General features: G+C 44.1%; 1 protein-coding gene across 4 annotated transcripts in view; it reads left to right on the forward strand.

Annotated features, from left to right (window-relative positions):
* The window catches only part of SLC16A3 (solute carrier family 16 member 3), a 41106-nt gene continuing 13560 nt past the window's right edge, over window positions 1-27546 (forward strand). Inside the window, exons 1-5 of one of the 4 annotated variants that reach the window (XM_032791744.2) lie at window positions 1-842; window positions 1781-1920; window positions 4300-4444; window positions 26640-26882; window positions 27308-27451. In XM_032791744.2, coding sequence (XP_032647635.1) covers window positions 26660-26882; window positions 27308-27451 — 367 coding nt within the window. In that variant the 5' untranslated portion in view covers window positions 1-842; window positions 1781-1920; window positions 4300-4444; window positions 26640-26659. Of the gene's footprint in view, window positions 843-964; window positions 1718-1780; window positions 1921-4299; window positions 4445-26639; window positions 26883-27307; window positions 27452-27546 lie in introns of those variants that run through there. The other 3 variants (XM_032791746.2, XM_032791743.2, XM_032791745.2) reach the window with 3 other exon arrangements.

A 27546-nucleotide genomic window follows, 5' to 3' on the forward strand; every position in this document is an offset into this window, starting at 1 on the left:
TACTTAAACATAATTCAATAAGGTTTATACAGGATATTGCAGGAAGTTTCCATATCTGTATCTGTCACGTAGTAACAGACAGGAGTTAAGTAACAGACAGATTCTCTGTTCTAATTGAGCTATGCTTAGTGCAACAAGAGAGTGTATGGGGTAAAAGTGACTTAAAGCCATATTTCTGGCTCCTGTATTTTGGTCCTAACCCCTGGGGGAGGGGGATAATAGGATCCTATATAAGAAAAAGACACCAAACTCAGGACTGTCCCTATGAAACCAGGACATCTGGTCACCCTAGTGTCAGAGCCAGTCTGCAAACTCAGGAGTCCTGTACCCCAACTACCCAAAGCGGTGTGTCCCTGGAGCTTGGAAACTGTTAGGATGAGGGGGGAGACAGTGCCCTGAAACCCGAGGAGTTTAGGACTTTGACTTCTACATGGGAATTTAGGGTATTAAGACCCAAGGCTCTGGATCTGCTTGTACCCAGACCTTTGGCAGTGATCCTGTTGCCCAGATGGTTCTGGTTAGGTGGCCCGGGACGGGTTGGCTTTGATTCTGTAGGCCTGGATGTTATGATGATCTTTATGGCTAATCTGGCTGTGGGCTGGGTGAGCCCAGGTCCGGGGTTGGTTTGCTCTGAATTAACAAGGCGGTGGGAGGCGTTAGGACCCGCCAGGAGTCCGAACCCGGCTGCTCTGACGTTGGTCGGAAACTAGCGGCTGCCGCCCGCTACTGCTGAGTAACAGGCGCTAAATCGCTCCGGAAGCCGAGACGAAACCAGCTGGTCGGGTCGGTCTCGGAACCGGGATTGAGACCCGCATAAGTGGTCCGGCGCAGGCTCGTCCCAGGTATGTGAATCCCAGGGAGCCGGGCGCAGCCGTGCGGGATGCTGAGATGCTGACTGTCCGCTCCGGTGCGCAGGCGGCGGCTGCTTCCCCGAGCCCCCCTGCGGGTCGAAGCCTCCCCAGGAGGGATCCTGGCGCTGCAGCCTGCGCGTGGAGACGCAGGTGAAATCAGCAGCTCCAGAACCGGGACAGAGATCCCGGCCGACGCAGGCCAGAACCCAGGGGTTGGGGTTTCCAGATTAGCCTGGGCTGGGTCAGGAGGCCGGTGGGGTCCGGGTTGGGAGCGCACCGCGCATCCCCTTTCCCTCGGCGCTCCAGGACACCTGCGCCCGGGAAGGGGCGCGGAGGCTCCTGAGCGGAGCCTGGTAATTGGCAGGACTCGACCAGCCTGTCAGGAAAAGCCTCATCTGAGCTGAACCGGGGGAGACTGGCACCTTTGTGCAGCAGGAGGGGCCGGAGGACGATCGCCAGCTGGAGGCGCATCCTCTCTTCCGTCCTTTGTCCAGGTTCTGCGCTTCGGGTGCTTTGTAGAGCCGCTCAGCGGAGACAGTCTGGGCCTCCTGGGGAGCTCAGAGACACAGGGTGGGAGCTGGGTGTCCGCCTGCGGTGAGTGATGGGAACAGAATGTCTCTGTTGGCAGTGGCACAGACACGAAATGTTCCGGTGCCCAACCTGCGCAGCAGGTGTCCAATGGCCCCGCGCTCTGCGGCTCCCTCTTCTGGAGCTGGGATCATCCTCCCGCTCCTCCCGACGATCTGGTTCTGCCGGCGCCTGGGAAGGGCGCGTTTTCATATCAGCATGCATCGGTCTGAGTCAGAGACAATTAATATGCAAAATTAGCCTCAGAGGTTGATTTGTTCCGTTTTGGGTTGGACAAGGTAAGAAAGAGGCTTTTCTATCTAATTTCTTGTTTTAACTCTTTACATTATTCCTGAGAGTAGAACAATCCGAGGATTTCTCAGTGGTTATAATGTAAGCACCTCACCATGCAGCTGATAAGACTGAGGTCTTGGGAACGTTTATTCCCAGAGTTCTCCTTTTGAGGCTAGGACTATGTCCCTCACCAGCGAGTACTGAGGAGGTGTGTATAATATGATACTCAAATGCCTTTGCCATCGATTCCTTGCTGTTTTCTGCATTTCATGTGATGCCTCTGATAGTTTTATACCTTGATCTAGGAGCTGAGGATTTATTCCATCCAACCATCCCTTCTTAATTCCCTTTATCTCTCCTGTCTCCCCTGGCATTGGCCACTGTGGGAAGGCAGGATACTGGGCTAGATGGACCATTAGTCTGACCTAGTATGGCCATTCTTATGTTCTTATATTTTATTTTAGCATGATTTAAATTCTGAAACCCTCTTAAAATCAATGAAATGTAAAATCTGCAAAATAAGTTTAATAGAAGACTAAACAGAGTAAAGCACAATATGTAGGGCCCTACCACATTCATGGTCCATTTTGCTCAATTTCATGGTCATAAGATTTTAAAAATAAAAAGTTTTGTGATTTTAGATATCTATATGTGAAATGTCACAGTGTTGTGATTGTAGGGGTCCTGACCCAAAAAGGAGTTGTGGGGCGGGGAGAGGGGTTGCAAGGTTATTGTGTGTTTGGAGGGGGGGGTACAGTACTGCTGCTCTTACTTCTGCACTGCTGCTGGCAGCAGCTGCCTTCAGAGCTGCGCAGCTGGACAGCTGTAGCTGCTGTCTGGGAGCCCAGCTCTGAAGGCAGAGCTACTGCCGGCAGCAGCGCAGAAGTAAAGATGGCATGTTATGGTTTTGCCACTCTTACTTCTGTGCTGCTGCCTGCAGAGCTGGGCACTTGGCCAACAACTGACGCTCTCTGACTGCCCAGTTCTGAAGGCCGTGCAGAAGTAAGGATGGCAATACCATGATGCCCCTAGAATAACCTTGCAACACCCCCTCCCCCCAATTCCCTTTTGAGTCAGGACCCCCAGTTTGAGAAAAATGCTGGTCTCTCCCATGAAATCTGTATAGCATAGGGTAAAAGCACACAAAAGACCAGATTTCACGGGGGAAGACCAGATTTCATGGGTAGAGACCAGATTTCAGTCCGTGATGTGTTTTTCATGGCCGAGAATTTAGTAGGGCCCTATCAATATTCCCCTTTATAAAGAAGACAAATTATCTCAGCACAGCACATGAACACTATTAACTACTTAGGCCAACATTTTCAAAAGTAACAAGGAGTCCGGTGGCACCTTAAAGACTAACAGAAATGAGGTTTTTTTTACCCACGAAAGCTCATGCCCAAATAAAGCGGTTAGTTTTTAAGGTGCCACCAGACTCCTTGTTGTTTTTGTGGATACAGACTAACACAGCTACCCCCTGATATTTTCAAAAGTGGCTATTGATATTGGTGTTTAATTTTTTGGTGATCAGTGTGAGACAACTTCAACCTCTTCTGGTTGAGCCAGGATGTGTCTGTAGGTAGGTACACTCTCTCTCTCTCTCTCTCTCCTCCCGCCCCCATATATGTTCTCCTTTTTTGTACAGATTCAGGGCATTTGCTTTGCAACTTTCTTACTACACTGACCTTGCAAACAAATGGATTGGCTGTTCACACACTGAGTTATTGTTTTGCCTTATTTATTTTATTTGTTTTTTAAAAAAATCAAAAGCAAGAAACTGAAATTTTAACAGTTCCATTTCCTCATTTGACAAGATTATTAGCACGGGTACTGGAACACAGACAGACATTGAGTTTGACTGCATGAGTGCTGAATACAGATATCTTTTAATTTATGTTCCTCTTACAATTACATAGTGAGTTGTTTAAAGTTTTGCAATGTCTGTGTCTGATGGAGTGGTAGTTCAATTATTTTGTAATGGCAAGTTAGCAGTTTGAAAGAGAGTTTGGACCAGAAGTCTGTGTGTATGGGTTAGTGCAATATATTGGTGTTGTAATTAAGTTGGAAGTAGTAATTTAGGACAAGGATTCACATCAGTTTTATGCATTCTTAAATTGTGAATGAAGCATATATTCTTGAGGCATAAATTCACATAGACTTTAAATTGTGACACTGTAAAGTAGAGCTTTACTTCTATGCTGAAAAGTGACTGAGTAAAATGACAGTCCTACTCAACAGACCTCTTTCTGCGTATTCAGTCATATCTGCTTTTGATCCTACAAGCACTTATGCAAGCGAACAACTCTTTATACCTGAGTAGTCCCATGATGTTCAATATGACTAATCAAATGTGCAAAAGTGTTTGCAGGATTTGAGCCTTCATTAGTATTTATTTTTTGGCACTGATTTTTTTTTTTTTGTGCTTCAAAAAACACAGAATAAAGGCAGTCCCTGCTATGAAGAAGTTATGACTTTTTTTATATTATTTATTACTCTTAGCATTGCAGAGCCAGCATAGCTGTTAGACATGTACTTTAGTTCTAGTTCTTCTCATATACGATCAACACAATTCTGTACTGAACTCTAGTTTCAGGTCCAGTAATATCTACCTTTACAAACATACTGAAGGCAGTGGAGTTTCAGTGGGGCTATGCAGACATCTCTAATAAGTTAGCCTTCAGCTGATTATGAACAAAGACAGAAAGGGCATGGATTGACTATCAGTTTCCAAGGTGAGTTTGTGATTCTAACAGTAAGGCATTTAGATACAGTGGTGGTGGATGTGATGTAAAAACACAGGCATTAGGGAAAAATTCTGCTTACTTGTACATTAAGCACATTTGACATAAAAATTAGTGAAAGTGAGTAAGCTAAGAGATCCGTGACATTTTATTTACAGAATTACACTTTAAGGGTTCATAGGGTGATATCTGGACTTACGGGTCTTCTTTAACTATAAATGTTAAAGAAAATAATTGACACACTTGCTCTTTCTAGCTCTGTTGATATGAAGAAATTTACGTCAACACTTCTGAGTATATTGAGCCAGATTTATATTTGGGTCTCCAGATAGTTTTGTTTCTGGAGGAGCGTAGGCTGGACGTATTTGGTGGTAACATGCTCAGTGTTTAGAAAGAAGTACTTCCTGTAATTCCCATTAGTATCCCAGAAGATGTAATGATCAGCATTGCCTATCTTCAAAAGAAGCAGCATCCAGGTTCCTCTCTGTAGGGTGGATTTCAATATAGTTTAATATTGTATTGTTCAGATGAGTATCTCCATGTATATTCCTGTAGTTACACCAGTGGAAGTGTCACAATAAGATGGTGTGAAAGTAAATAGACATAGGAAATGGGCTGGTGATAGTAAGTACTGATGTGGAACATGATCAACAGCTAGACAGCATAGCATTGGTGCATGGGGTTTTATTAGATTGAGGGATGTTAAGAGACAGAAGGGGAATGATAGAAACTGGCAAACTGTTTAGAAGAGCAGAAGTGAAGAATTCACCTCTCATGGCGGAAAGGAAGCTAGGATTAGCAGGAAAAAAAGACTCAAGTTGACATGGGGGAGAGACAAAGTCACAGAGGTAGTTAGCAGGGGCTTGTGGATGGGATATCAGTGGTAGCCTTTGAGGATGTTTGTGTGGATGAGAAGACTGCTTTATAGACTGAATAGATTAGAGTTTGGATCTGGATAATTCTGGGAAACTATTGAAGAGTGAGTTATAGTAATTGAGATGTGACATTTAAAAATACATGAAAGTAATTAAGTTAGGTGTCAGAATAGAGGTGTATTCATGCTGTGTTGCGGGGCTGACTGCGCAGACTTGAAAAGTGTATCAGTAGGAGGAGGGCTGCTTTAAAGGGAGAGGTCTAATGAAAATTAATTGGAAATTATGACCCCTATAGAGATCAATGTGATTTTGGAGAAGTTAATATCTCAGTTTCCATTCCCCATCTGTAAACTGAGGATAATAATGCATTCTTTTTCTGTCTTGTCTGTTTAGATTAAGATTTTCAGGGTAGGTACCATCTCTTTTATCCACCTAGGTATTGTATGCCTGCTCCCATCATCATACTATTAAGCAATTTCCAATCTTTAATATACTAAACTTGGGTCTCCTAACTTTCAGGTTTGGACCATCTTTCCTTTGCATTTGTATAGCACCAAGAACCACAATGGGGTCCTGAACTCAACTGCTACTAATCAAAGATCTGCTTTCCTTTTGGTACCCATTGGGAATTGAGACTTAGGCTTTGGAACGCTGAGTGGCCCAATATCTAAATACATTTAAAAATCTGTGCACCATGTGATATTGCTACACAGGCAATAAAAGGTGTCAGGCTGACTCGCAAATCAGAAAACTGCTCTGTTTAAAAAAAATTATATTGCAAAGCTTCTCATTTTGGGTACAGTAAGCCAACACTTCTCATGCATACAGCATCCTGCATATTGCTGTAAACAATCAGCTAATGTTCCATCATATTTATTCCTTCATTGTTTTTTTTTTTTAAGGGAATAGACAAGACATAATTTGGAGAGCAGAAGCATATAAAACCTTCCCATTCTCTTTTGGTTATTTTATATATGATTAAACATGGATAATATTACTAAAGGCGGGAGGGATAGCTCAGTGATTTGAGCATTGGTCTGCTAAACCCAGGGTTGTGAATTCAATCCTTGGCGAGGGCAGGAGTTAGGGATCTGGAGCAAAAATCTGCCTGGGGATTGGTCCTGCTTTGAGCAGCGGGTTGGACTAGATGACCTCCTGAAGTCCCTTCTAACCCTGATATTCTATGATTATAAAGCATGCAGTTCTTTAATAGATGAAATTTTAGTGTAAACATAACACATAGGTATATAGGAATTGGTGGTCTGGATCAGACCAGCTTTCCTTGGAGATGGACATAAGCCTAGTTAGTCTGATATTCCCCGCCTCCCCTCCCCATCTCTGACTACAGCCAGAAGTCAACTGCTTTAGAGAAAGGTGCTTGAACTCCTGTAATGGACAATTTGAGTAACCTGCCAATAGAGGATGTTTCATCTCCAATCTATCAGTTAGTTTAGTTCTTGTCTGTACCAGATTTTTTTTCCCCTTAACATTTCACTGCCATTGCTACCACCAATACAGCTCCTCTGGTGCTAGCAACAATGGAAGAACTAGACAAGGAACCAATTACCATCGAGATCTTAACACTGAGTTGTGACTACTGTTGAAAGGACGTTTTGGGTGAGACTAGTAAATCTCCTTTGTAATACACACTGTCCCTGATGGAAGGTATTCATCTAGTAGGCCGCTCATTATCTGTTTTCTCTATAAGTTTAAAGAGATGGGACTCATAGTTTTTAGACTTCTCTTCTAACATCAATTCATATTTAATATGGAGAATTAGCAATGGGTTAAGATCAGACTGTCTCATAGCTCTATGTGTGAATCCATCATTAGGCCAGTTTTGGAAAAATGTAATCTTTAAAGTTAAGATTGCTTTTATTTTGAACTCTAGGCCTATATACTTTAATAATTTTGGGGCAAAAGAAGAGTAAATTGATTTTGCTCTGTTTCCCTATGGAACCCAAGGGCCTGATTTTTAGACATTCTGGGTATTTGCAGCTCTCTTGACTTCAGTTCAAGTTGTGGGACATCATCAGCACCTATGAAAATTGGACCCTAAGGGACCATCTACAATAGAAAACTAGCCTGTTTTCAAAGACTGCGCCTCTTTGTAAGCACACAAACGTGGTTAGCCAGCCTGCGTAGACCAGACCAAATAGAGTTGAAAAGGCTTTCTGAATAAGGTAGTGAACCTAGTTTGGCCACTCTGCAAAGGCTCCATAACTACACAAGAGGAGGATTGATTGATTGCTCATTTTCTAACATAGACAGGGCCACTCAGAGTTTCTGGAGCATCAGATGTATCTGCAATTGTTGGCATAGGTGCTGGTACTAGGGATGCTGCTGCACCCCTTGGCTTGAAGTGGTTTCCAGTGTGGTTCAATGGCTCTCAGCACCCCCACTATACAAATTGTTCCAGCTCCCCTGCGTCTTTGCTGTTCTTTTGTTGTTGTATAACATAATATGAGATCTGGAAGTGTCATATCAACCCATATGATGAGTCCCTATTACTTTGATAGAGCTACTGTAAGTGTACTTTATTCTTGGGCTGAAAAATCTACTTCCTTGAATGCTCCATTTCAACCCATTTGTAGAGCAGTGTCTTTCTATACTAAGCATGCAGTACAACATAGATTGTAAACAAACCGGATCATATATAGAATAAAGCAAATGTGATAGCTACTGACTGCTATTTGTATGTGTATCCCTTTCACAGTTATGTTTATACACAAACCATTACATATCTTAATTAACCTATAGGTACTAATTTGCCATTAGTGTTGCATATATGAATAATATTAGAAAGTTTGGTTCCTTGTGTGGTGACGGTGACAGGAAAGAGAGGCTGGTATTCTTTTTAACAGGCAGATTTAGGGTATATTGAAATAAAATGGGGGTGAATAATGGAAGCAGAGAGAGCGGTTCTCTGGTAATTACATTAGCTCTGTGCGGTGTGGTGAGACTGTAAATCCTCTGGTCATTGTAGGAGCCCTGTTTTTGTATGAAAGGGGGTAATTACGGTGGCAACAGCTCCCATCTGCCTGAGTCACGTCCTTCACGTCTCAGTGCAGCCGGGCGCTCGAGTGTCAGATGTGCCTTTGCTAAGCGCACTCGCACGAGCGTATGTCGCCCCTGAGCCCGGCATGGAGCCTCCCGCAGCAGCGCTCCGCTCCCTGCGCCAAGCTGCTGGGCCGGCAGCGGATCCCAGGCACCAGCGGGTGGGGAGGGGAGGCCGGGGAAGGTGGGACGCTGCGGCGTGAACCGGCGGCTGTGGAAATGGTTTGATGGGGCTCACGGCTCAAGAGGGAGAAGGCAGCCGGGTCTCCCGCTCCCGCGAATGAAAACTGGGACCTTTTCCAGTCTGGAGTGGGAGAAACTGCACGTCCCTGCTTCCGCCCATTCTCACCCAGTTACAGGCTGCCTGGCCTCCTGCGGCAGGCGCACGTGCTTTGGGTTTCCTCTTTTCCTGATCTTCAGCTCCAGACTGTTCTTTCTCAGATCTGTACTTGTTTTCTGTTCCTTATTTCCTCCCTGTTCACTCCTTTCCCCATTCTTCACGTCTCTCCCTTTCTTCCTGTCCCTCACTGCTACACTCATTCATTTTGTGTTTTGCCACTCCTCTTCCCCCAGAAACAGGGAGACAAAAGGAAGCCTAATATGATGGGTGTGTCCCCCAGGAAATGAGAATTACCCCTGATTTCAGTTATTGTTCCTACAAATTTCAGAAAAATCCATTATTCTGCCCAGCTTTTTCTAACCCAGGCAAACTGGAAGGAGCTACTGTCCCTCGCTGGTTAGTCCAGACAAATGAATAGCACGTTTGCTGGGAACGTAGGCAGCCCCTAGGTAGACATCAGGATTGCCCTACCTCTGCTCTTCCCGCATTGAACCAGACCTTCCCTTGAGCTAGCCATCTGCTCCCAGCAAAGTTAGATCTACATAGGGGCACAGTTCTGGGAACAGTGAGCCTTGCTCAGTCACATCTCCCCCATCTGCTAGAAGCTGCTGTCCCTGCATCAGCAGTGAACACCTGGGCGGCAGGGAGCCTCTGTTGTTGAGAGAGCATGAGGGGGAGACAAAGGACTGACAGTGAATAAGAAAAAAGGAATGAGTTTGACAGAGCAAGGGGAAGATCAGTTTAGGGATGGAAGAGGGAAAAGGAGGGGAGCAACGAACAGAGGGACAGTATGGCAAGGGGAAAAAGTAGTAACAGGATCAAAAAACAAATAGAAAATCTAGGAGAGAGGAGATCAGAGATACAAGGTGAGACCACAGGAAATGTTTCTTTTCTAAAGATGTTGGGCATCCAGCTACAGAGAAGAGAGGGGCTGATACTGGGAGAAAAAGGTAAAAGGAATTGAGTGGTATAAGGATTATTTTCTTCTATGCTGATTTTTACTGTAAACTGTTCAGTTTTATTTTGAAAGGAGAGAAGGTGTGGTGGGGATAGCTCAGCTTAGGAGAGAGTAGTTGAGACTTCTCCCTCTACCCCTTCCCCTATTGCCAAAGCCAGTATAACAGTGCTTGGAGGGCCAGGCAGACTAGTGTTTCGTGCGCTTGACTTTTGGGCACTTGTTTCCTTGGTCAAGGTGCCTCAAGCAGTGGGGGTAGGGAGACCTGGCCCTACCACTCCACCAGGTGCCTGGGGGAATTGACTCCTGAACAAGGGGCATTCTAAGCATGGAGTCTAAATCCACTGCCCTGGGCTACTTCCTACCAGAGTCCTTTCAGTTTGGGGTATGGTCCCATTGTCCAATTTGCTGGGGTGGCTTGCCTCCTGTGGTGCCCTCTCATGGATGTTAGGTGGCACCCTGTCACTGTCCCAGGCTCCTTCAGGCAGGTCATCTATAAGTTTGGTACAGCCAAACTATGATATCTGTGGGGTGTGATCATCCAGTTACCTCATTTGCCAGAGATTCCTAGGTCTCCTTCACAGCATCCCTTTGCTGGTAGACGGAATGTGCTCCCTGGTGGCTGCCAAGCGAGTGGGCCTTCCAATCAGATGGGGCAGTAGCCAGCTCCTACCTCTTCACCAGTCAGCTCTGAACTGGACCATGCTCTCTCCTTTTCTACCCCCTCTAGGCCTGACATTGGCTGCGGGTATAATAGAGTGGGGCTAGCTGGGCCCAAAGGCTGTCCTTAATCTGTACCACGCTGGTGGACAGTTTCTTCACTTCCTCACACCCTGCTACACCCACTTTTCTGACCCACACATAAGAATGGTCATTCTTGGTCAGACCAAAGGTCCATCTAGCTCTATATCCTATCTTCTGACAGTGGCCAATGCCAGCTGCTTCTGAGGGAATGAACAGGTGAATCATCAAGTGCTCCATCCCGTCACCCATTCCTAGCTTCTGGCAAACAGAGGCTAGGGACACCATCCCTACCCATCCTGGCTAATAGCCATTGATGGACCTATCCTCCATGATAATCGCACACAATCTGTTCTCTTCATCATCCTCCCTTACTGCGTCATAAGTGTCCTTTATTTTCCCTTTGAAGAGCTTATCATCCCTTCCTCCCCTGCTCAAGTGTTCTGCCATAATCTGGTGTTCACCTTTGATAAAGGGCAGGTTAGGAGAAGTGCATATAGTGGTCCAGGAAGAGTCTGTAGCTGCTTGCAGGTGGCTCAACTGTCAGACCATCACCTGCATCACTACTTGATTGGATCTTCTCTGACATTCCATGGATCTGATTTTACATGCAGAAGACCAGGCTTGAAGACAGGCGGTCCTCACTAGGAGGCTTCAGTGGGTAAGGGAAGGGCTGGATGGCAACATGTGACAGGCCTGCTTGCAAGTAGTACCTTTGCTCAGTCAAGCTGCTGTTTGTTTCACTGGCTCAACAGCCAGGCAAGCAGGGAAATAAAACTATTTCCAGGACGTGGCCTGTATTTTATTTATTAGTACAGCCTTCTTACGTCACGGTTGGCACACAGAGCAGTAACAAGTCTCTTCCATCCTTCTCTGTCATTAGCAGCTGCTTCCATCCACTCTATGGTCTTGAGAGCGAATATTCTGCACCCCTCCATCTTATAAGGGGCCTTCTTAAGGCTTTTCTTGGCTGTTTTGTTTCCCTACACCAGGTGGTTTTCACTTGCAGGTTCAGGTGGGAGTTTGTCTTCGCATCCAGAGTACATGCCACAATTTGTCCAACGCTTCCTTCTAATTCTAATGAAAACAAGCTGCAGGTTGGTAATTTCTTGGATCTCTTTGCGGTAAAGTCTCTCCATTCAATGCCTAGATTCTTTCAAAGGCAATATTTTCAAAGGCATCTCATTTTCTAACTTTTTAATAGATCTCCAACTCTCATAGCCATATGTTAGCACTGAGATTATATTTTAATTAAAAATTCTTTTATGTTTTGGTACTGTATATATTTGATTTCCATATGTCATTGAGTGTAGTGAATACTATGGATGCCTTTCTTAACCTTGATGTCTCTTCTTTCTTGAGATCTCTGTTGGCTATTATGGTGCTGCCCAGGTAAATGAACTGTTCTACTTTCTTGAAGTTTTTTGCCTTTCAGTATGATGTTGCTGCTTGACATCTAGGTTTCAAGGATGTTCATTTTGGCATAACTGATTTTGAGCCTTGCTTTGGCCTGCTGTTTTTGCCCACGTTTCTGGCTTTGTAGCTTTTTGCGGGTGTTATTGAATTGAATGATATACTTAGCAAAGTCTAAGCCTTCTAAACATTTGCCATCTACCCATGCTATGCCAGTGTTTGTGTTGCTAATACATTTCTTCATCTGCCAGACTATGGCAATGCCAACCAACAGGAGAGCAAGAATGCAACCCTGTTTTATATCTGTGTCCAGCTGAACCATGCTGTTGTCTGAGTGTTCACTTTTGCAGTAGACTTTGTGTCACTGTACATAGGTTGATGACTTTAGAATATTCCACAGTGCATGCCTAATGCAGGTTGTCAGATGCTTTTTGAAAATCAATTAAAATGATAGAGGGAGCTTGCCATTCTAGACACCCTTCTATGAGGTCCTTAACATGAAAATCTGATTTTATACAGATCTCTTCTGCCTGGTCTTCCCCAGCTTTGACTCCACTGCCTCTTTCATCCTGTGTAGTACCACACTACAGAAAACTTTCCCCACAACAGAGACTCCTCTCCAGTTTCAACAGTCATTAGGATTACTGTTTTGGGGTATTCTGACAATTATCCCATGTTTTCTCTGGCCACAAGCGTTCTCTTTTTCCCCCTAAATTTCCTTGAACAGCTTTGTCAGTTTCGTTAGGGTGTTAGTGTGTAGTGCTTTTAGCATTGCTGCTGTGATTTTTATCATTTCTCAACACTTCTGTTGTTTTTCAGCTTTTTGACTCCAGCCTGACATATATGTTGGACCCATGTTTATGTCAAGTTGACCAAATTTGCCTGTTTAACTGAATTCTGATGGTGAGATAGAGCTTGTCTCAGGATTTATTTGAAATGCTCCACTCATCGGTTGTTCTGTTCTACTTCAGTTGTAAGCTTTTCTCCATCTTTATTTTTTTTATTGGCCCATTTCATGTTTTGAAATTTCCACACAGGATTTTACACAATAGAAAACCATGGAGTTGTTTACCAATCACAGCAGCAATTTCACCTTCAGCTGCTAGGTCTTCAACATATCTGCATTTATTTTTCATTGTGTTTTTTCACTGTTTTGTTTGCTTTCTTGTACTCCTCCTTTTACTTTTTGCAATATTTAGTTGGTCTTAGCATTTGGGACTTTTCCCCTTCAGTGCTTTTCTTTCCTCTGTGAGATGCCACATCTCTTGGTTTATCCAATTCTTGCTGTCTATTTTAATATCTAACTGTGATGGTTGCCGCTTGAATCACTTTCTCTGAGGATGTCCCATTTTTCTTCAGTGTTAGTAAATATTAATCTTTTTTTTAATGTTAAACACTCATGATTTCTTGGCTAAACCTCTTGGAATCTTTTCTGCGTTAGCCACAAGTGCTGGCTAAACGACATTAAAGAGTTTTATTTGGGATAAATTAATGTCATTGTCCTACAAGGCTTTTACTTTATTATCCTGAACTTTAGCTGACCCTAGTGTGTTGTTGGTAAGCTGAAAGTTTTCTATAGTGTGTCCATGTGGTGTTAAATAACAGACTGTGTGTCCTTTTAACTCTAAACTTGTGATGCTTCAGGAAATGTCCAGATGTCAAGAAAGGAACCATTTGTAACTGATATGGGGCAGGTGTTTCTGAGGTTAATCAAATTATCTATTGAAGGATGCTTTTATCCAACCTTTTTATGCCCAAGATAACTTTTTGAATTTAAGAGCAACCCAGGATCTACCGCAGCCCTGCCCTGCTCACTCCATTCTCCCCCCCACCATTGGTTGCTGTGATGAAGTGGGACTATTCTTAATGTTTCCTCAGAATACCATGTGGGTGACTCAGTTTCCCCTATGCATTTCTTAAGTCTCCAGTGTGCATATATGGCCAATACTTTGTATCCTGGCAACAAATCGCTGGGGCCCTTCCCCCCTGCAAGGGGATGGCTGAAGGTGAACAAAGAGATCAGGTGACCTCCTAGCCCGGGAAAGAGACAAAGGCCAGAAAGGAGGGGCTGGAGGGGGTTTCAGTTTGGGGCTGGCTGGGGATGGGAAGTGAGTGCAGACGGGGTTGTCTGGCTTGCCGGGTCCCAGAATGGACCCGGCTGAGGGGTCCCATTCACTGCATCTACAAGCATCTGACTGTGGAGTAGGGGTGCAGGACCCTGTGGCTTCCCCAGGACCCTGCCTGGGCGGACTTGCTGTGGGAAGCGCACGGAGGGGCACATGCTGAATGCTCCAAGGTCAGACCCAGGAGGTAAAGCCATGTGAGCTTCTTGCCCTGAAGACAGTCTCCTCCATGGGAGAGGAGGCTCCCCAAAGTCCTGACTGGCTTTGTGGGGAGCAGTTCCAGAGCATCGCCTGGGGATTCCGTTACACGCGCTGTCCCCCACCCTCACTTGCTTTCACTAGGCTGGGGTTGGGATTCATGAGGGGGTGCAGGCTCTGGGCTGGGACCAAGGGGTTTGCAGTGTGGGAGGGGGCACCAGTCTGAGGCCAAGGTGTTTGGGGTGCATAAGCGGGCTCGGGGCAGGGGATTGGGGTTCAGGAGAGGGTGTCACTCTGGCTGGTGTGGGCTCTGGGGTGGGGCTGGAATGGGGTTGAAGTACAGGAGGAGGTTTGGGGTGTGAGCTCCAGGTGGGAGCTTGGGTTTGGGAGAGGGCTCAGGGCTGGGACAGGTTGGGGTGGAGGTGGAGGTGCAGGCTCCAGGAGGGAGTTTGGGTGCAGGAGGGGATTCTGGGCTGGGGTTGGGGTGCAGAAGGGGGTGCGGGGTGTAGGCTCTGTCTGGGAGGTGCTTACCACAGGCGGCTCCCAGTTGGCAGTGCAGCAGGGCTTAGGCAGGCTTCCTGCCTGCCCTGGCTCTGCTGTGCTCCCCAAGGTGATCAGCAGCTCTGGTCCCTAGGTGGAGGGATCTGGCAGCTCTGCATATTGTCTGCTTCTGTAGATGCTGCCCCCACAGCTGCCATTGACCATGGGTTCCCAGCCAATGGGAGCTGCGGAGCCAGTGCTGGGGGCGAGAGCAGTGTGCAGAGCTTCCCTGATCGCCCCTCCGCGTAGGGGCTGCAGGGACGAGCTGGTGCTCGCGGCTGCTACCCCGTGGGGCAGCGCCAAGGCTGGGGTGTCCAGCCTATGGTATGGAGGCTTGCCACAGGCCAGATGAAAAGAAGCAGTGGGCCAGCGGTTCCCCACCTCTGCTCTAGGTGGTAGTAATCCCTCGGGTTCTGCCTGCTAACCTCCTGATCCATACAGAAATTGACTCTTGGAACATAGGTAAGTATTTAACAAATTGTTTGTTAAAGATGTGGGTTTACAGACACCAGACCTTTGTTTAGCATAGTTAGGTGGCATAACCTGACCAGCAGCTAGCTCCAATAAATTGGGAGAGAGTGTATGCTAAAGCAATTGACCAATCAATACATAGCCATGTGAACTGTTGATGGGTTACTTTGTTTACCTAACAACACAGAGCCTGAGCAGTTGTTAGTTTAACCTAATCAACCAGCCAAGAACTATTTACCTAAAACCAGTTATCTTTCACATGAATCATAACCATAAGTAGGATCCTGAGACGTGCATACCTCAAGTCAGGAGTCCCTTCTGCTTATTGCAGACTTACAGAGGTTACACAGCGGACAGCTTGATTGATAGCTCTAGGCTGCATTTACTCTGTTGGCCATATTCCTGGTAGCACAGCCTACATTCCACTGCTTTTCTTTTCTTTCCCAACAACTGGGCCTGCCTTAGGTTGCCCTTGTCTTTCAGGCATCATTCCCATCATTGGCTCACCAGTCCTCAAAGGAAGATATTACTTATGGTTATATTTCATTTCAGGGCCTATTTACAAATTTTTCATCACACTTCTAATTTGCTGAACAAGTTCATTTCAATTCTCTTTTTCTCTTGAACGCTTCACAATCTAAAATACACTATTTTGGTCCAAAAACACGTGAAAAGCATAACTGACAAACAAACAATTTGTAAAAAGAATGAGTACCACCTGTGGCACCTTAGAGACTACCAAATTTATTTGAGCATAAGCTTTCATCGGCTAAAACCCACTTCATCTGATGCATGGAGTGGAAAATACAGTAGGAAGATATATATATTACACACACATAGAGGACATGAAAAAATGGGTGTTGCCATACAAACTATAACAAGAGTAATCAGTTAAGGTGGGCTCTTAGCAGCAGGAGGAAAAAAGAAACTTTTGTAGTGATAATCCGGATGGCTGATTTCCAACAGTTTTGTTGTTTTTGCTGATACAGACTAACATGGCTACCACTCTGAAACCAATTTGTATACTACATAATACAACTATAGGATGTAACATTACGTTCAGAACTCCTTTTGTGGTAGGTGACCATCCCAAACCAATTCACTCCAACTATGCTGTCAAACATCTTCAATAATTTCAGTTTGTTTCACAATTTTTCCATTAACCATATTCAGTTTTACCTCAATACCTTCAATTACACTTGAGGCATTTATAGACCTTATCTTTATCCTCATCACTGTATTCCTCTGTCAGAGCATATCCCTGTATATTTGACATCTTTAGGAATTTGGTTTGAAATCTGACACGTGAGGCATTAGGTGAATTTTTTCCCCCACAGAATCTGTCTTAATGAGTGCTACTCCCTCTGAACTTACAAGTGGCACTACAACCTGAATAGATGAGATGTTTCTTCTCTTGCTTGAAGCATTCTTATTCCCACCTGTCAATCTGTTCTCGCTGATGCCCAGGATTTCAAGGTCATAGTTGTCCATCTCCCTCACAATCTGTGATACCTTTGATGTTAGAACATTGTTCTCTTGTTTCAGTAACTGACTTTGAAGTGTTTTCTTGATGCCAAATTCAAATATTTGGGGGTTCTGGCTTCCAGAGACTGCTTTCGCTAGGAACCTTCATGCAGCACAACTCGGGTCAGCAGCATTCTCTACTGAGCTGCCATTTTTACCAGAATGGTAGCCTGGTTCCATTTCTGTCAATGAGGTTTTTTTAGATAGAGGGCTGGGGGAAAAAAACTACATAGGTTTTATACAAATGAAATACCAAAACACACTGTGACTCACTATGTAGCATTCTTATCCCTCATACAGTGAAACAAAACCAAAGAAGTAAGAATACCTGTATTCCACCTACAATATGAATGCAATGAACAGTTCTGGTAGTTGGGCTTCTGCCCGTGCAACTGTGGATCAGAATAAGTTTACAGGTACATGCTGGTCTTGATGTAAGTGAGCAGCTGGCACAAAGTGTGAACACATGGATGGATGCTCATTTCTGTAGGGAACAGGTATTCTTTCAGCTAAGCATAGAATTCCTGATTTGGGACTGGGAACGTTAAACATATCAGTTGCAGCAATACTGTAACTTTTGTTTGCATAATGGATGTCGAATGCTTCACTCTGATGGGCTTATCCCTGGCAAAGTATCCTGTGGTCTAATTCTGGTCTCAGTGTAACTGACTACAGAATTTGGCCCTTATGTTTTATTCTTGCGTGCACTGGGAGAGCCTGACAGAGTGTTTTGGGCACAAATTTGAGGGTTTTGGCCGCTGGCTTTGGGAATGAATTTGGAGTTATACTGTGTAAAAGCAAGGCACTGATCTGTTGGCAGAGACTTCAATTAGCAGGTGGACTGTATTTGAAGGGAAGTCACTAGCTTCTTCCTACATGCCTTCTTTTACAATGTTTCCCTGGATTGAAAGCAAAACGTTTTCTTAACACAGACGCAGGCACCGACTCTCTAAAGTGCTGGCGGGGAGGTGTGCTTGACCCCTTGACTCTGCCCCAAACCCTGCTCCCACTCCACTCCTTTCCCCCAAAGCCCCACCCTGCTTCTTCCTGCCCTACCTCTTTCCACCAGTTCCGCCCCATCCCCTGCCCCAGAGTCTCCTGCATGCCATGAAACAGCTGATCTGCAGTGCCAGCCAGCAGGCAGAGGCAGTGGGGAGAGCTGATTTGGGGGGGACTTCCAGTGGGTGCTCAGCACCTAAAAATTTTTCCCAGTGAGTGCTCCAGCCACGGAGCACCCACGGAGTCGGTGCCTATACACACAGAAGCTTCTAATAAAGGTTCCTTGTCCTGCTGGACAGAGAGTGGGAATTCTAATTTTAGAGAGAGTCATCTACTCCATTATTCATACTCCCATTGTTTAGCCTTGGAGCAGCTTGACTAACTGGAGACAGAAACAGAATAATGCTTTGACAGAGTTCTTTATTTTTTTCTAGTAAGAGTTAAAGTGTGCTGCCATTTAACAGTGATTAGTTAGTAATCCATCTGCCCCTGTGAGGCTTTGCAGATAGATATTTTAGTGACTAAATGATGTCAGTTTATGGAGAATTACCCTTAAAAAAACTTTACTGTTTCTTTGGTGAATTTACAGCACAGGCACACATGAAACCACATCTACAGGAAGTAGTAGTGAACTGTCTGTGGTAGGAAAAGTTGTTTGTTTTTAAGTTGGATATCTAGATACTACAGCACATGGGGAAGGGAGAAAAGATAGAAAAAGTCTCTTCTGTTACTTTCTGTCATTTGTAAACTTGAGTTCCTGTAAAAATGTCATGATGGAAACAATACTTCTTCCTGCAGTTACTTCACTCTACGTGCACACCAAAGTCCTGAAGACACTCGAATCGGGAAGCTAACTTATCTAGCAGATGTACTGGAAATGCAATCCAACTTTGGCTATTTGTTCAAGAAGACTAGTTTGGTAGAAACCTATATGATGAATGGAACAAATTCCAAATCTCCTAATTTTGCGACAAAATAAATGAATGGCAATATATTTACTGAAACAGAATGGTGTATGGTTTTATTAAGCCAAAGTATTAAACCAACAAGTTTAAATACGTTAATGAATTTTAACTTGCTGTGCAAAATTAATTATCAGTAAAGTCAACAGGAGTGAAGAGACTATATGTACCCCAGTGTTAGGGAGCCAGGCACGTGCTAGAATTTAAATTTCATTGCTTTTGGAGGGGCCCTAAGGCTGGAGGAGCTCGCTCTCCCTGCCTGGTGTTCTGGGCCCCCACTGATTATTGTGGGGGGAGGGGTTTTAGGGTCTAGATACACAACTTCCTGAACACCAGATATCTGTTGCAATTGAATTCCCCCCCACCCACCAAAAAAGGGGATGGGGTGGGGGGGAGTGTGGTACTAGCTTTCCCTTAAAGAACAGACTTGTGAAATAGATCAGTGGTGATTGCTGCCAGGTTTATTTCTGGAACATGGAAGAAATAATTTAACGTTCAAGTAGCAGAGTGCTGGTCTAAATGTCATAGAAAGGATACTAATTTCAGACTAAGAATGATGATGTATTCAGCACGCAGCTGTCTAGACAGCAAGTCTGTGCCAAAAAGATAGCTAGGCTTGCACACTCTGGTTTTGAAGTGCATTTTTCAGGAATAAGGCACGGTGAGCCAAGTACAAAATGCATAATGCATCAGAAATCACTGTTGTCTCATATTTCATAAGAGAACAGAAGTATTGCTTAGTAATAGGTATCTTACCTCTCTGGCATGCAGATTCCTCCACCACTTCAGATTTCCTTTGCGTGGTAGGGTGATTTGGTGGGTGGGCGATTTTTTTGAGTGACATGTCCAAATAAGTGTAGGGCCCCACCCCCAAAGGGAGGTCTGACCAGTCTTTCACTCTCGGAAAATGGAGACGAAACACTACTTCAGTCTTTCTCTGTGGTCTAAGGCTTTCTTTTTTTAAGCTCTCCCACCATGGCTAGAGGCATTTCCACACTTCTTCTGTGTGGTGTATAGGAGAGTCTGCCAGCATTGCTAATCCCTAGCTTTCAAAAATCATTAATTAGGCCCCAAAATAATGAGATTTGGGAGAGAAAACAAAAAAGAAATGTTGGGTCTTATTTGCCTTCTAGGTTTTGAGCCGTTAGCTTTTTTTGTTTTCAAGCTTTTCTCTGCAATTATGACAGCTATAAACATACTCTTTGAAATTAAAAGTTGAGATTCTGACATTCGATTCCCAGAACCGTAGCTTTAAGAAAAACACTATCTATCACATGACTCTCAATAAAATCATGACAGTTGGCAACTCACCCTCTAGGTTAGACTCTATGAAGCTGCTGTCCAGTCCACCTAAAAAATAATTCCTGCTTCACTTTATCTCCGAAGCACTTGCTTGCCATCCTCCTAAGCCTCTCCCCCAACCCTTTCCTCAATCTTCTTCCAGATAGATTCCCTCAAGAGTCTCCTCCATCAGCTCCCGTCAATGGGTTTCTTACCTGGGTCTCCCTCACACTGAGCAGAGCATGATAGCCCTGTACCCCCCCTGAAGCTTTTTTTAAAGACTGCTGTCATATGACTTTTCATGCAACTACAAGTCTCAGAATGCCTGTCCCTAAAGAGACCAGATGAGTGAGGTAATATCATTTATTGGACCAACTTTTGTTCAAAAGCTTTTCTCTCTCTCTCAACAGAAGATTGTGTCTTGCATCAACAGAAGCTGGACCAATGAAAGATGTTTCCTCACCCAGCTCGTCTCTCTAATATACTGCACCTAAAATGGGTACAGATATACTGCATGTCCTTAAAGAGTCAGAATTAGGAGGAAGAATGGGCTGGACCTATGCCTGCCTTTAAAAGAATAACTTGCCCTGAGACATGCATATAAAACAAACTCCTATGGGAAAGCTATTTAGGGCTAGAAAGTTTCAATGTATTGTTTTAGTAAGATACTAAATTCAGGCGTCTGAACGCTTTCTTCTTTATTAATTGGCTCTTTTGCTTTGTTATCTTGAATTTTGTGAAGTGCAGTGATGCTGATAGTATATATTGCAGCTTATCTGACATTTAACTCAAAATTTCTGTCATCATTTGAATGTTAAGAGGGTTATTGTGTCTTCAGGATAATCTGCTGTCATAAACAGATAGCTAAGGGTTAATGTTTCTTTTACCTGTAAAGGGTTAACAAAGGGAACCAAACACCTGACAAGAGGACTGTCATAAATGTTTCTTTTACCTGTAAAGGGTTAACAAAGGGAACCAAACACCTGACAAGAGGACTGTCATAAATAGATAGCTAATGGGTTAATGTTTCTTTTACCTGTAAAGGGGTTAACAAGGGAACCAAACACCTGACCAGAGACCTATCAGGAAACCGGATTTTTCAAAGTGAGGAGGGAACTTCTGGTTTGTTTTTTGTTCTCTCTTTGTTTTCTCTCGGCTAAGAGGGAAGAGCTTTCTTTTTCTATCTGTAATCTTCCATCTTCAGTTCCCCAGTTGTAAGTACAAAGGTAGCAAAGTAATAGGCTGTTATGTTTTGTTTTGTATTTACATGTGTGGAGTTTGCTAGAATGGTTTAAACTGGATATCTTTTTAAATCAGACTGTTTATTCATATTTTCTTATAAGCAATAGCCCTGTACTATGTCATCTTAATGCAGTGATCATGTCATGTTTGTTTCTTTCTTGTTTTATATAAAGCTTTCTTTTTAAAATCTGCTTGAGGTTTTTCTCTGGTTAAGGCTAAGGAACGAAGGGAGGGGGAAAATCTCTTTGTGTTAGCTTGACTAGTTTGAATGCATAGCCTCAGGGGAGAAGGAGGGGGAAGGTAAATTGCCCTCTCTGTTTTGCATCAAGGAGTTTAAGTACAGTATCGCCCAGGATAACCATGGAGGGACAGCTGGGGATGAGATAAAGAGAGACAAGGGGAGGAGGTGTTTTCCCTTGGTGGGAGACTGAGTCTCTGAGTCTTGGGGTCTCTCCAGAGAAGGTTTGGGGAGACCAGAAGGGCCAAAACCCTGGAAATTTTGGATGGTGGCAGCGAGATCAGGTCCAAGCTGGTAATAGCTTGGGGAGTTTCATGCTAAGCACCAGATTTGGACGCTAAGGTCCAGATTTGGGACAGAGGCTTATTACATGAGTGGCTAGCGGTGGGAAGTAGAATCCAGAAGCCAGTAGGATATTATTTTCTTTTTCTCTGCTAAGGGTTTTAGAAGAGAGAAAGTTTGGTTTTAAAAGGACCAAGAGAAATTTTTTTTTTTCTGTTTCTCTCTGCTCAGCTTGGCTTGCATTTTTAGCAAGGAACCATTAAAGACATTAAGGGTCTTTGTTAAACAGTGCACTCCCATTGAGAGTCAAATACCCAGCAAACACACACAGGTAAATAAGGTGGGTTTTGTTTTGGTTACTTTACATATCAAAGAGTACCAAGAAGAAGAAAAACGAGTTGTTAGGCAGACCCAGGAGATAGCCGAGAGCCAGCAGTTCAGACAATAACCACCAGAGGGCACCCAACACAAGAACCAGGAACCACAATGCACGAAACGCCAGAACAGCACAGCTGGAAACAATGGACAAACAAATAGAGCTTCTCAAAACACAAATGGCAGAGACGAGGCCAGCACAACGAGAGATGGAAAAACACAAACAAGAGATGGAAAGCTACAAGAGAAGAAAGCAGCCAAAGATGTAGCCTACCGACGAGAAATGGAAAAACAACAAAAAGAAGTGAAGAGAGGACAAACAGAGAAAGCATGAACTGGAGTTAGCGGCAGGCTAGGCAAAATGCTCCAGCCATCCTAACCTTCACCAATACTTCTTCCACAGCACAAGAATTTTCCCAACTACAAGGCAGGTGAGACACGGAGACCTTCTTAGAAAATTTTGAAAGGGCGTGCATTGGGTACAGCATCGCTGAAGACCGGTACAGCTAGAGCTTAGGTCACACTCAGTGGACCCTTAGCAGACGTGGCGCTGAAATGCCAAAGGACCAAATGAATGATTATAAACTGTTTCAAACCAAGGCCAGATACAGATGGGGTAACCCGGATCATGCCCGTCGGCGGTTCAGAAACCAAAGTGGAAAAGATGGGTCATTCCACAAACATGCCTACTACGTTGGAAGCATTATGACGCCTGGATATCAGGAACCAAGGTTCAAACCATTGACGAACTGCACCTCCTCATGACAATGGAGCAGTTCTTGATGTGTTCCTGAGGACATAACACGGTACATCCTAGATGGAAAACCCAAAACCTCCGAGGCGGGGGAGATTGGAGCCAAATGGATGAGAGTGGCCGAAAGCAAGAAAGCTACTGTAAAGGGGAATGAAAACCCAGGGGGCACACCGACAATAAAACCCCCAACCAAGGGCAACCCAAAACTCCACCTACAATCCAAGGGAAGCCACAGACCACCCTCCTTCTCACCTCACCAGTCTCCATAACTTACCTCAACCCAGTGACCCGTTAGCTGGAAGATGCTATAAGTGTAATGGAATGGACATATAAAAGCCAACTGCCAACGACCCCACCCGGGTGCAAGTCCTTACACCACCATCACACCAAGATCCCCAGCCAGATACCTCTCAAATCCCTTTGAATGTTAAGAGGGTTATTGTGTCTTCAGGATAATCTGCTCATAACAGATAGCTAAGGGTTAATGTTTCTTTACCTGTAAGGGTTAACAAGGAAACAAACACCTGACAGAGGACCAATCAGGAAACCGGATTTTTCAAAGCTTAAGGGAGGGAATTTGGGGGTGTTTTTGGTCTTCTGGGTCTTTGTCCTGTTCTGTGCTCTCTCAGCTATGAGAGGTGTCTATTTCCAGTCCTTCTAATCTTCGTTTCCCAGTTGTAAGTACAAGTTAGCAAAAGTATAGTCTTTTAAATTGTTTGCTGTATTTGCATCTGTGTATCTGGCTGGTGGAGTCTTTATGTGTATTGGCTATAAGTAATTTAAATTGTATTGTTTTTGGGTAAGGCTGTTTATCCCTTTTCTATTTGTTTATTCATTTTCTATAAGTTGAAAACCCTGTATCTTACCATCTAGGTTACAGAGAACTGTTTTCTATTCTTTCTTTCTTTTTATTAAAGTTTTTGCTTTTTAACCATATTGTTTTTGTTTCTAGTTGACCACCAGGAAATTGGTGGGAGAAAGGAAAGTCAGGGGGAGGGGAAGACGCTCTCTCTGGCCTTGGCTACACTGAACTTTACAGCGCTGCAACTGGGTGTGAAAAAACACCCCCCTGAGCGCTGCAAGATGCAGCGCTGTAAAGTGTCAGTGTAATCAGGGCGGCAGCGCTTGGAACGCGGCTCCCAGGCTGCACGCTACGAACCGTAAGGGATGTGTTTACAACAGCGCGGAGAGCTCTCTCCAGCGCTGCAGCTTTGACTACACTCACACTTCAAAGCGCTGCCTCGCGGCAGCGTCCCGCAGCGCTGCCGGGCAGCACTTGAAATGTCTAATGTAGCCAGCCTCTGTGTTTAACTCTCCCTAGTTCCCAGGGTGGGAAGAAGCCTACGGGGAAGAGAGAGAGAATCTGTTTCTGGTTCTTGTCTTGGTTTGTCTCTTGTGAAGAGAGGAGACATCGTCCTTTGGAATTGTGATGTGAAGAGGTTGCATCAAGTAACTCTCATGGTTAAGCCCGAGAGGAAATCTGGGTGGGAGAGAGGTGGGGGGAATGGTTATTTCCCTTTGTTGTGAGACTCAGGGCATCTGAGTCTTGGGGTCCCCCAGGGAAGGTTTTGGGGAGACCAGAGTGAGGCAGGCACTGAAATTCCTGTCTGGTGGCAGCGATATCAGATCTAAGCTGGTAATTAAGCTTGGAGGTTTCATGCTAGCATCTTATTTTCTGAACTCTAAGGTTCAGAAATGAGTAGGAAAGCTATGACATCTGCTGGCATATTTTGAGCACTTGTATGTAAGATAATATGCCACTTACCCCAAGCAGGCCCATATAATGCAATAATACCATACAAGATAAATTATAGTTCTACTGTGACTTTCCCTTGAGAGTGGGCACTCTGACAGTTCACCTGAATGGAAATCTATTTGGTGACAAGGTTTTTTTTTTTTAAGTAGGTACTAATGAATTCAAATTAAATAATGAACCACCGAGGTACCTCAAGTATTCTAACAAGAGGCTCCCACAAAAAGTCTTTCCCCTATCCAGTGATTAAACCCAATGTATGAGGGAGGAGGGCAGAATTCTGCAGAGAGAATGGGCAGCGGGACTGAATTATGTATTTATTTGTTGTGTTTTCCCCCATTTAAACAAAATTCCTTATCATAACCATAACCAAGGAGGAAGACAGTATCACTAGGCAAACTTTTATTAGGTGTCTGTCACTTACAATGGTTGTATTTTATTCCTGAAATACTGTGGATTCTGAAAGTGTTGCGTAATGTTCTCCTTGTGCAGTTTGATTTTTTCCCTAAAGAGATTAGTGAGACTGTCAGGGAAATGGAATAGTGCAAAAAAACCCATGCTGCATGTCCTTAAGGAGCCTAGCCTGAGTGAAAGGATATATTTAAAACAAAACAAAAAAACCCCTTAGCTAAAAATGAATGAAACAAGTGGATGTCATAGCCTTGTATGATGAAGCTGATGTGACAAAAATAAAAATCAGCAGCTTGCTCAGTGCGTACTATGCCCACAGCTGCACTCGCTCTTGTTCCAGCTCTGCTCCAACTTGCTACCAGTCCCTGTTGCAGCCCCTATTCCCCTCTGCTTCTGAATTCTGGTTTCAATCTCCAGCTCTGCCTCTGGTTTATGCTTCTGGTTGACTTTCCAGCTCTGGCATTTGGCTTCTATCCCTGTGGCATTGACCCTTGGCTCATTCCTGGACTCTGCCCACCCTGGACCCAGCTGTAACCAGCAGGAAAAATGCTCATTTCAACCACTAGGCCTGACCACCCCAAGGCCTGGTTGACTACAGTATTATCTGCACTTTACAGATAGAGACTTGAGTCACAAAGAGTTTAAGTGACATGCCCAATGTCACAGAGGCAGTGTCTGGCAGAATTAAGAACTGAATCCAGATCTCCTGAGTCTCAGCCCAGTACTTTACCCACAGTTTCTCTCTCCTTTCAAACTCTCTATGCTGCTCTGTCACAGTTGACAGCATCACTGTTCATCCTGTCACTCACTCTCAGGCCCATAATCTGAGGTCGGTGAGTATGGGGAGGCAGTTTCTTCCTTCAATCCTACTGAAGAATCACAGTTGCTATGATAACTGTTTGTTTTTTCTTCTTTGAAAATTACCTGCAGGTGTGTCATCAATATAGGTATATCTGTCTATCTAATCTATTGTATTTCTCTTCCCTTGCACCCATTACCATTGTATCTGAGTGCCTCAATATAAAGTATTTATCTTAACAACATCCATGTGAGGTACTAGCATGCCCATTTTACAGATGGGGAAGTGAGGCACAGAGTGACTTGTCCAAGATCACACAGGAAGTCTGTGGCAGAGCAGAGGCTTTAACCCTGGTCTCCCAAATGCTAGGCTACTGCCCTACGCACTGAACCATCCTTCCTCGCTAGCATCAAGATCTTGTAAGGTCATTGACAAACAGTCCTTGCAGTATAAGGAAAGCAGAGTTTCCTGTGTAGCAAGTAGGTTTAACATATTTATGATATGCAAAGAGAAACAAAAAAATGCTGAACTTATCTTAGTTCTATATAAAATGCTAGTTTTGGTTGAAATCCTCTCTATTTTAACTTCAGGTGATCTGTGATGTATATCTATTTAAAATTCTACCAAATAATTACATTTCTGCGTAATGGCTACAGATTTTCTGTTTATTAGGAAAAAACAAAAAAAAAAAAAAAAACCCTATTCCCAAATCTTCAGCCACTATATTTAGAATGTTCTCAGGTTTCATGTGTCTGCATATACAACACCTCCTTCCTGTGGAATAAACTTGAGTGGATTATCATTTTGATATGTATCTGTGGATTCTAGTAACTGTATTTTTATTATTTCTTAGGCAACCCATTGAGTTTCACTATGGGAGCTGTGGTGGTTGATGATGCTCCATCTGGTGTCAAAGCCCCTGATGGGGGTTGGGGCTGGGCCGTTCTCTTTGGAGGGTTTGTCATCACTGGATTTTCCTATGCCTTTCCAAAGGCTGTTAGTGTCTTCTTTAAAGAGCTTATCCGGGAGTTTGGTGTAGGATACAGTGACACAGCATGGATCTCCTCCATTCTACTGGCTATGCTCTATGGAACAGGTAAATTATATCTGTTTTTAAAACAGTGTAGTCTGGGACGCAAACAGACAAATAAAATTCACATTAGAAGGAAAGGTCTTAAGTACCTATAGTTAATCTGCATGCAAAACAGGCATTTTGAAAAAATTAACTATGGGGCAACATATGAATTGTCAGTTCCCTGGGTACATCCATCATGTCTATAAAGAGAAAGTCTCTCTGTAACTTCCTTTTCATCATCCTCAGTAGAAAAAGAAATTTTCACAGCATTCTGAAGCTGCAAAGTGCTAAGTATGGAGAGTTAACAGAGAGGAGATGGTGCCATCAGAGTGGCTTGAAGATGTGCACAAAGCGTGGGAAGAAATGCAAATACGTGGATTAAATCAATAGAGAAATTGGATTGTCCTGGTTACTGTATCAAGCATATTCTCCTTCCTCTTGCTCAGGTCCCCTGTGTAGCATGTGTGTCAATTGGTTTGGCTGTCGTCCAGTTATGCTGGTTGGAGGACTCTTTGCTTCGCTGGGAATGGTGACAGCTTCCTTCTGTACCAGCATCATTCAGATCTATCTCACTGCAGGTGTCATTACTGGTAAGTAGATGTGAGTGACTGACAATATGCAGGTTAGCTCCATCTCAGATTCTGATGTTAGCACTGGTATCAATGGCAAACACCTAAAGCATTAG

The sequence above is a fragment of the Chelonoidis abingdonii genome, chromosome 13 (assembly GCF_003597395.2).
Source record: "Chelonoidis abingdonii isolate Lonesome George chromosome 13, CheloAbing_2.0, whole genome shotgun sequence".
Classification (NCBI taxonomy): Eukaryota; Metazoa; Chordata; order Testudines; family Testudinidae; genus Chelonoidis; species Chelonoidis abingdonii.